Below are 10,683 nucleotides of genomic sequence, written 5' to 3'. Positions count from 1 at the left end.
ATAGCCCTAAAGAATGTAGCATCATAGGCAGTGTAGTCCGTGCTGCAGGGAGAATGGACTGCTATACACGTTATGTGTCTGTGAGCGAGGGAGGGAGAAAAAGGAAAAGTACGAGCTGTCATCGAGCAAAAATGGGAGCTGGAAGCATGTAAATATAATAATAACCACTGCAGCCAAGAAGAGAGCCTGACAGCCCAGTTGTAAGTAAGCTATTAAGACTCGACTGTACACCGTGTTCGTGTTTTCCTCCAAAAACAATAAGTTCTGTTGGAGCAGCCTTTCAACGCCTCTCTCTGTCTCTGCTAGCAAAGTTGACCCAGACAACAAAGTAAAGCTAGTTTTCAGCTACGAGCCCGACACAGAACCCACCGTATTAGCCAGAGGTCCCTTTACTACGGTTCGGAGCCGCGGACCTTCAGTAACAGTAATAAATCACAGCAATAGTACATTCATGTAGTTGTAAACAGCATGATAATATATTAAGTAATCCAAAGTATTCAGAATACGTTACTTTCATCGAGTAACGTAACGGAATACGTTACAGAATACATTTTGGGGCATGTTTTCTGTAATCTGTAGTGGGATACATTTTAAAAGTAACCTTCCCAACACTGTTAAAAAAATATAGACTACGCACAGACACAATATGGGAATATTATAAACATTATATGTAATTGTTAAAGTGCAGTTTACTCTGTCAATGACATACAGCATGGTTCACGATTAATCAAACGAGTTAGTAGATAACCTAATTAGTAGATATCAGAGATAAGAAACTTTTAATGACAGTCAGCCTTTGTTTAAAATATAGCGAAACAAAGGAGATAGAAGTTTTAAAAAGTGTTTAAGGTTTAATTTCAGTGGGCAAACATGTGGCTGGCTGCATAGGAAAACTCCCACTGGCACTAGAGCTAGTACAACTGAAGGAGGAGTGCATCAGTGTTCATCTTCAGTAAGTACTAATAATCTGTTAGAAAACGTTATACAAACCCTAACAATCATTGTGTTTTATTCTCAGACTAACCTCTCCTCTCACACACACAGAGGTAAAACAGTGAGAAACAGTGCTACACTTTTATTGCATAGAGTATACAAATGGAAAAGCACTGTGAGGGCGAGGGCACAGAGATCATTTTCACTTCCATTTTTAGTTGCCACATGGAGGCCGGGCTTGGTTGTGTTGTAGTAACCTTCAGGCCTGAGAGTGGAGCAGGCACACGAACAGCTGCAGGGAACTCTGCACTCAGTCTCACAGAGATATTTCCTCCCTATGTAACTGTTAGTTAGAAGGGCGCTCATTAGTCAATGCGCTCTGCAGTACAAGTGGGAACCATTTGGTTGTTTGCTCATCTGTTCACGCAAACAAGGGTTATCACTGTTCAAGGAGCATGAGAAAGCCACAAGCTGGAGTGAATTTGCCTGACACCTCCACTCAACCGCACATTTAGGTTTCAGTGTGGGGGTTCATTTCAGTTAGTATCTGAGCCTTTTTCTGGGATTTTCACCTTTTCTGATCAATTAGATTAAAAAGCTGGTGGACCAAAAGCTTTTAAATAAGCCCCCACCCTCCTTTTTTATTTTGCTGAACTAGAAAAGAAAAGAAGCTCAGTTTACACCATTGTGGATATAACATTGTGCCATAATTTCCTCTTCTCTACAAAAAAACAAACAAAAAAAACAGAGGAAGTTTTTCCAGTTTTTCAACACAGCTCACCCAAACGTGACCTCTTCTCATCTAATCAGCTGCCCTGTAACTAATCATGCCTGGCATTGCAAAAGGGACCTAAGAAGATAGAAAGCTCCAAGAATGACATGTGTTGGTGTGCCGTGTTATTGGTCAGTCAGGTCAGGAAAAGGGTGCGCTGGTTGTCTCTTTACAGTTTTTTTTAACAGTCACCCTGGGTCCGTCCAAATGTGTACATAAGAAAGAGCAATGCAATCCCAAGCATACATTCATTAATACACTGATTACTTTCCAAAATATCTAACAGTTCACTCGACGGTTTTTCAAACCAGAATGTGAAAAGCAGCCTAATGTAAGCTGAGAAGCAGTAGCAAAAGTTGGGGGTCTTTGAAACATGATAGCAGTGTGGACAACAGGAGGAGATAGGGGTGTGGTGCTGAACTGCTGCTGTTTATCACTGTGTGTGCGTGTGTGTATGTGTGTGTCAGCTGACGCAGGGCTGTGGTCAGAGCTTCGGATGAGTTTACTCAGCAGAGGGAGGCAGTGCCTGATTGGAAGTCGGTTTAATGACATAATGAGATAAAGCTCTCACAGAAGCCACTGATCCCAGTCTCTGAAAGAAGCCATTACATATTTATTTGCTCACAAATGAAATCATGGCTGCAGAAACCCCACCTCTTTCACTCACCCTTAACTATGTGTGGGTATTTCGCTGAGCATCGGGCTTTAGGGGAATCTGTAAGGTGACTTGTTTTGAGATTAATTTAGTTTTACCTGCACTGAGGAATTTTTCATAATTAATTCCGACAAAGAGCTTTATCCACTAAGGACAAAGAACAAAATTTGGTTGTCATTTACTCATTCACACTTTTGTTTACAAATGGTCAGAAACTACAAGAAAATATATCGATTTGAATAAATCAAGACAACACAGACTAACAGCCTTTAATATACTCAGAGTGATTGTGCTTGTGTGGATTCTGAGCCAATGCTGAGCCAGGAAAAACTCTGGATTTAGATTGTATGGCGCACAGCAGTCACAGGCAACAATAATAGATCCGGTGTCGATGGCGCCATCTAGCGGATGATGTTACACACAAACTGTATCGGGCGGCTTAATTAGGGTATTAATACCATTATGTAATATATTCAGATGATGCTTTCCTAATGTTAGAATGAATGGCTGATACATAAATAAGATATGTAAACAAACTTGACTTTGCTTTTTTAAAAAAGAAAAAAAAAACATAAATAAATAACACATTATTTATTTCCTCCTAATTATTCACACTCAATACATTTTTCTTATCTTTATCTGTTTGTTGTTGTTGTGCTCTTTGAGAAATGGAAAAAAATAAGACAAAAAGATCTCAAAAGTCACAAGTAATATCCCAGCCGAAATGGTAAAAAGTCACCCTAAAAATAAAAGAAAGAAAATGAAAAACAAAATCATATGCACAATATTATGCACACAGATATGCATAAAGGATCATATATCCGCTAATAATTGTTGCATTTTTTTATTATCCAGCCTCATCTACAGTTCCCCTTTAATCCCCTAGAATATTTTCCGATGTATTCCTTTTATAAATAGAATCATGGTCACTAGAATTTGGCTTTAAAAAAATAGAAAAAAAATCCCTCTTTAATGTCAAAGTAAAAAAGAACGACTTCTACCATTAATTTCACTTAAAATAACATTTATCATGTCAAATAACTGGCTGCAGAAATATTCACCCCTTTCAAGTATAGCCACATTTTTCCGTGTGAACGCCAGTTTTGCTCTATTTTTCTTTGGGAGACTGCTCAAGCTTTCTGAGGGTGCACGGGGATCAGGTGTGAACAACTCTTTTTGATTTGGCCACTTAAAACATTCCTCTTGTTGTTTTTAAACCATTTCTGCATAGCTGTGTAGCTTTTGCTGAATAAAAGCTAATAATTCTTAGTTCCCTCGGAGACTCAATCAGACGGTCCTCCAGGATTTCCCTCTACTTTTACAAGCCTTTGAATGCCTGCTGCTGCCACCGCCCTGTTTCACAGTGGAGATGGTGTGCATGGCTTGATGTGCACCAAAACATAGCATCTAGTCTGAAGGCTAAACAACCTTCTTCCAGTCAACAGCGGAGTCTCCCACATGCCCTTGGATGAATGCCAGATTTGGGTCTTTCTTTGCAACGAAGAGATGTTTCTACCTTTTTTTTTAAAACACTAGCAAATAATTTTCTAGGCACTTCTGACTGGTCATAGGTGTCCTGTCTTGGTGGCCTCCCTCACCACTCTTCTTCTTGCACAGTCACTCAGTTTTAAGGAGGATGACCTGCTCTAGGCTGACTTACACATGTGCCGCTTTCCATTACCTGAGCTCCAGGGAATGTTCAATGACTTGGATTTTTTTTTTGTACCCATTCCCTGAATTATACTTTTCAATAACTTTTTCTTTGAGTTGCTTTAGGTGTTCTTTTATGTTCATGGTGTAACTGTAGCCATAAATATTGATTAACCAGTGACTGGACCTTCCAGACATGGGTGCCTTTGTACTAAAATCACTTGAGACACATTCACTGCACTTAGGTGATATCCATTTCACAAATTGTGCAGTTGCTACAACCATCTGGCTGGATCGCTTTTGAATTAGATCAGTCACTTTAAAAGGGGAAATATTTATGCAGTAACTTATTTTACACAATATATTTTTATTTAATTGTATAAATCTGTTTTCACTTTCACATTAAAGAGAATTTTGTTCATGTAAGTTCTTGTCAGAAAAGCTAAAAGATATCAAAGGAGAGCCAAAAAAGGAGAAAACATCCAAATGGCATTTTATGTTTTCCTGATAAACCTTCAGTCCGAGGGTTCCCAAGGATGTTATTTTTACAAGACCCAACCAATAAAACCATTGTTGCCTATAAAGCACCCTCTCCTAGTGCACTTGCACCCCCAATAGCTGCCTATCTCACTAGGAAACCCCAGGCATCCTCTGTCCAAGCACTGATGGGTCTGATCTGCTCTCAAGGCACAAGGAGGCACAACACAACATTAGGTGGCTGTAATCTTTCAGTTTTAATTGTAAATTCAGTGTGACACTAAACGGCCCTCATAGTGTCATTATCTCACTGAGAGACTGAGATTGTGCAGCCTAAATCCATCTCTGCTACCACTTTCTGTCTTGACCAAGAAAAGGAGATCACAGCACGCCACAGATCACACCACTCGACAAATTTAGTTTTATAAGCGCCTTCATTTGGTCGAGTTCCAGAAGGACCACGCCATTCAATAGGATTAGAAGTTGGTTCAGAGAGCTCTGGGATTGGTTGAAAAGCCAATACAACATTTTCCAGATTGCACCTCCCACATGGGGTGACCAAAGGCTTAGTGTGAGCCTGATTAGTTCTGTAGGCGATGGGTACAAGATGTCAGTGAAGACGAGCACCCAAACAAATGCATGGACATAGAAATACTTCTGTGAGTATTCATTGAGCTAAATCTTTCAAATTTGCAACTTTTATATGTCGTGGTGTCAGGTAATAGCTCCTGCTGAATTTAAAATGCTTTTCTGTGAGTTATAGAGTCACTGCATTTTACCAGGCATGTGACACTGTTGGTGTTTGTATGAAAAATGATTTTTTTTCAGGGCAGTTTTTCCTCATGTAGAAAAAATATCAGTCATAACTGCTGCTTTGTTTTAGAGGGGAATCCAAATTGATAAGCCGTTCTTTTATGGTAGATTTAAAGTTTTCATAAAAAGTTTTTTTTAATCTTTTGTTCTGATTATTTGGGGATTTTTATCAAATTAGATAAAACTGTTTCTTATTTTCCATTGTTAGTAGTCCAGTTTCTTCTTTATTTATGCCTCTTAAAATGATAAAACTTAACTGATGTTTTGTATTTTAAAACTACTCATGACTAACTAATCTGGTTTAAATATCTAAAACAATGAGATATGAAAACCAGTCCTCCTTACACCATAGCAGAAACAGGGGCGGCCTCTTCTACAGCCGGTAAAAACATGGGGCAGCTTGTTAACAACACTGTAAAAGCAGGCCATTCTAAACTGGCTTTAGCAGATTACAGGACCTGAACAGATGCACTTGACAAAGGAAGATCTGCTTGTGTGTGTGTGTTTTTAGCACATGCCCTACCTCACATGCACCTGCTGCGTGTTTATTGGGAAGTTTCAGGATGGCTGCTCATGCATCCAGTGACATGTTAGAGAGCTTCTATGAGGCAAACACACATTCAGTGGCATAAAGACAATATCAAGAGAAGTTACTGAAAAACATCACGCAATACTTGCTTGTAATGGCTAGAGGTGGGAATCACCATACATCCCACGATACGATATTATCACAATACTTAACGCACGATACGATATTGTTGCAATTTTTTAAAAATATTTTGCGATATTCAGATTCTGTACATAAAGGTAAACTTTATCAATATTCATTTTCTCTAATATCAAAGTCTCACACTCAGTCTTTCTCTCATTTCAGTTTTATTGTTGACAAACTGAACGGTTTGTATTACAGTCTAGTCCAACTTAACTGAATCAACCATCTGGTACAATTATAGCTATTCTGAACTATGCAGTTTATGAAAACTATGCAGCCCCTTCAGCAACTGAAGAATTTGAAAGTAAATTAAAACAAAATATAATTTTACATTAAATAAAAAAGGTTTAAACTTAATTAAAATAAAACATGTCTTAAATTAAAATAAGTAAACTGTCATGTTTATTGCTGCCATAAAAAAGTTAAACACATTTGGACAGTGAAGGAATGTCAGGATTCTTGCTCAGAAAAAGGATCAACATGCTCTGAAGTCAGAGCACAAAAACCTTTTTTGTAACAAAGTATCGATTTCTGCTGTCCCTGTATCCATACATTATTAGCAAACAAAATATCACCATACTACACAGTATCCATTTTTTCCCCCACCCCTAGTAATGGCCTATCTCAGGGGTACTTGGATAGGCTTGAGCCCATATGTTAGATATGTTAGCAATTAAGAAAGTATTTGTGAAGAGTGTGGCTGTTGAGAAATCCTTGATGTAGTTCTGATAGATCATCGGTTCCAGAAGGAAAAGGAAAGAAAAGCTCTCAAAATTAGATTAGCTATTATGGTGGACTTTCTACAGAACTGGTGTTAGTGGTGTGTTAGTGGTGGGGTTCTCAGAACTGTGATGACCAGGAGGCTAAATGAGAGGACGACATGGATAAGTTGCATCATAATGGACATTTTAGTTGGAGTAGAGAGCATGGTGTTTCATGTTTTCAATTATAATTTGGTTTACGGTTGTTTACCTGTTAATGAGCGGGCTGTTATATGTCTTCACATCAAATTTAGGAAATTTTATCTGCTTCAGTGGACAGAAGAGACAAATCTGCCTGCAGTCTTGCTTTTTGCAACTATCATGCATAGACATGAACTGTTTAAAGTAGTGCATTCTTTCAATGAGGGCTTCTACTGGCCCGGAAGCCGCGCCCTGGATAACCCTGGGCAGTGAATGCACTGTCGCGAGTGACCATCTGTAAACGTCTCCTAAGTCCACAGGAGACAGACACAAAGCATCTTTGCGATGGATCTGGCCTCGTTCCCAAGTGACTCAACCTTCCAGCCTTATCTGCGTATGTGCGTGAGTCACACTGAGATTTACCATCTGTCTGCAGGTACCAGTTCCAGAAAAGATGGTGGCCACTGTGCACACCTTGCTCACCTCAAGTAAACATGTTCAACCTGATGAGCAACTGCTGCAACTGGGTCTCCAAAATACAGGAGCCAATCAGGTACAGATATTACACTTTCGCAATCTTCCTGCTGAACTTACTAAAAATAAAACACTTCCTCTCTCAGGAGATTATTTTTAGACGTTCTTGTAGCATCAGCTCATTGATTGTTCCTAAAATCCACAGAAGTCACCTTAAGCTAATATCAATCTGCATTCGTCTGCAGGAAAGTGACCATTCTTGTGGTTGGTCTTGACAAAGCGGGAAAAACATCCTCCATCAGAGGCATGCTAAGAGGTATGCATGCGGCTTTACCAAGGGTTCAACTTCAAGTGTTTATTTCAGAAATACAACAAGTAACCACCTGTGTTTCCCCCCTTCAGTCGCCAATGTTGTCGAATCAGGACCCACACATGGCTGCAATAGACATGAGCTGAGGGTGGAGAATTACCTGGTCACACTCTTGGATGTCGGAGGATCAGCAGAGTCCCGTGGCACCTGGAGGGAGCTCTATGGAGAGGCTCATGGCATCATCTTTGTTGTGGACTCTGGTGACAGGCAGAGGATAAAGGAAGTCAGGGAGGTTCTTTCGGACCTGTTGAAGCAGCCGAGGGTAGCAGGAAAACCTCTACTAGTGTAATTACACTCTGTTTTATATGTCTGAACTTTACATCAGATCTCAAATCATGTGCAAACAATGCCCCCTGGTGGCTCACATGTAAAAATACAGAGCAAAATATTAATTGTGACACTTCTCTTTTGCTTTCAGATTGGCCAACAAACAGGATAAAATGAATGCTTTGCTGGGTAGTGAATTGATTGAGATATTGTCTTTAGAGAAGTTGGTCAACCAGAGCCGCTCTCTGTGCCATATTGTAAGTAATACTTCAAAATGATCTAATCAGACTTAAATCTTGTTTAATAAAATATAGACAGCGCTGCATTAAAGGGGGGACGCCTTAGATGTGCAAAGAAACTGAGCTTTCTTTCTGTTTCCACTCAGGAGCCTTGTTCAGCCTTAATGGACCTGCGGCGCTGGTCAGACAGAAAGACTCTGCGAGGTCTTCGCTGGTTGCTGCGAGCTGTTTGTCTGGATTATCCAGAGCTGTGTGCTCGTGTAGCTCAGGACAGCAAAAGGCCTCTGGAGCCAAGAGAGAGGGAGAGGAATGGAAAAGCAGAGAAAGTGCAAAGAAAAACCAAGGTCGAACGGTAAGAAAGGCCTTCAGAGCTCATATATTGCAGATAAAGGCATTAATCTTTTAACATGAATTTGTTATTACCTCAGAATAAGATCCAGCAAGTCAGATCTGGGCAAGGTTCATCGGCCCAAAGACAAGGAGAAAAAACCCAAGAGCAAAGGAAAGCTGCAACCCATTCGGAATATGCTGCAAAAGGTCAGAAAAATATCTTGCATTCTTTATAAAACTTTATAAAATGTAATGCGATCAGCAGCTAGGCCATAAATTCTTCATAGAATAATGATGGTACCATCGCAAATAATGATGGTGATTCTCAAAGTATTTCTAATGCTTTGCCAAGATCATAAGAAACACACTAAAACTTGTGTAAGCAAAAACTGCTGAATCCTAAATTTGTTTCTGTGGCATATCTGTTGTATTAAACCGCACATGTAGATGCTGTCTGTCTTCATGTGTTTGCTCTACTATGATTTTATCTGTTGCATTAAATGTTCTGTTTTAAATTCATTTCAATAGGGCTACGATTAATGATTAACCTGACAATTCTATAGATGATAAGTCTAAATGTCGGGATGCACGATTCGTTTAATAGTCTGCATTTTCAGAAATCCAGAAAAATGCCTGCCTCAGCTTTGGAGAACAAATTCTCCCATTCTCTTCTTTTGAATTTTCATTTTGGTGATGTGGCAGGTGTATAAACTGCACTTTGCTTTAAATGAAATCTATTTCCAGGACACTTCACTGAAAAAGAAGCTAAAGACAAAGAAGAAGAAGAAGACAGTTAAGGTGAAGGAAGGTGAAAAAGACGAGGAGCCGCCGAACGAACACGAAGAGGAAGAGGACGGTGACGCCAATGAAGGAGAGCAAGATAACTCTGGTCACAGAGACAAAGCCAGCAGTGCTCTGATCCCTCCAAAAAAGGGCAAACTTAAACGCAAAACGAAGGTGAAAGAAGAGACGCTGGATGTGCCAGAATCACCCGAGAATGACGAGAAACCGCTGAAAGGTTCCCAAAAGCAGCGATTGGATTACACTCAGTTTTAGTGGTTAGCTGTTTAAGAATCTCAAATCTACTTTTTTGTCTTCTGTCTAGTTAAAGGAGAAAGAAAGAAGAAGAAGAGAGTCGTGAAAGTGAAAAGAAAAAACAAGATCAACACAGAGGAGATGCCGGCAGCTTATTCGCAGCCCGTGGACCTTTCTGCAACCTTTGGTGAGCCTCATCCACTTCTTCCATCCACCAATAAAATACAGTAACCACACTTTGGACTCTGACAGCATGAAATCGCAGTTTTAATGTTATAAGTTCAACCTGTCTCCTGGCAGATCTTTACCGGAAAGCAATACTAGCTCTGAAAGAGCGTCAGGATCAGGGACAGTGAGAGTGAATCGTGCGTGGGTCCTGCCGCCTGAGTGTGAGGATGTGGGTCCACAGCAGACGTATAGAACATACTGCAGCCCTTCACACACACACTACTATTTCTGTATCTCTTTCCATGTTGTAGACTTTCAACCTGATTCCTGAACCTTTGGAGGGAATTTGCAGACTCCGAAGTGTAGTGAAGGGCAGGTCTGAAGAGTTGTGCTTTGATAAAATAATATCACATTGTAAAAAAAAAAAAAAAGTGTTAAATATAAACTTGTGTACATGGCCAATGCATCTAAGAGGATTTTGTTTATATACATTTTTGCAGGTTTGAATGTAAAGAAAACTGGATTTTTAAATTGTCTGTTTTGTTTTTTGTAATTATTGTTTAAACATTTTCCCATAATAAACGGTGTACTGGGAACGTTCTGCATATTGTCGAATGGATCACTTGCATAATACACTAGTATATATTATATAATAAACATTTGTTAATACAGTTGCATAATTTCAGGAAACTGGCTCGTGCTCATCCTCTGTTTTCTCCCACAGTCCAGAAACGTTCACGTGATGTTAACTGGTGTGAAGATAAGGCTGTTGAACGGCTTAAATGTAGTATAAGGTGCTGAATCTGTACTTTTAGGTGTCGTTTGATAATTAGTCATGCATTTTTCCACCTTTCCTCCATCTGGAGAAACTGTTTACCAGATTGCT

At 39.6% G+C, this 10,683-nt stretch overlaps 1 protein-coding gene across 2 annotated transcripts; it reads left to right on the top strand.

Annotated features, from left to right (window-relative positions):
* Positions 1-527: 527 nt before the first annotated feature.
* On the top strand, positions 528-10,351 carry arl13a (ADP-ribosylation factor-like 13A). Of its 2 annotated transcripts, none has more exons than XM_085184795.1 (10): positions 528-952; positions 7,351-7,467; positions 7,634-7,704; positions 7,791-8,043; positions 8,177-8,282; positions 8,411-8,616; positions 8,693-8,801; positions 9,339-9,612; positions 9,700-9,816; positions 9,930-10,351. In XM_085184795.1, exons 2-10 carry the CDS (start codon positions 7,409-7,411, stop codon positions 9,983-9,985), a joined length of 1,251 nt encoding a protein of 416 aa, XP_085040921.1. In that variant the 5' UTR covers positions 528-952; positions 7,351-7,408; the 3' UTR covers positions 9,986-10,351. The 2 variants fall into 2 exon arrangements, with proteins under 2 accessions (XP_085040921.1, XP_085040913.1); XM_085184787.1 differs by lacking the exon at positions 528-952 and adding an exon at positions 4,470-5,146 and having other exon boundaries at positions 9,930-10,350.
* Positions 10,352-10,683: the final 332 nt, after the last annotated feature.

The sequence above is a fragment of the Neolamprologus multifasciatus genome, chromosome 2 (genome assembly GCF_963576455.1).
Source record: "Neolamprologus multifasciatus chromosome 2, fNeoMul1.2, whole genome shotgun sequence".
Taxonomy (NCBI): domain Eukaryota; kingdom Metazoa; phylum Chordata; class Actinopteri; order Cichliformes; family Cichlidae; genus Neolamprologus; species Neolamprologus multifasciatus.
The sequence above is the reverse complement of the archived record's forward strand: the minus strand, read 5'-3'. Positions and strand labels throughout refer to the sequence as shown.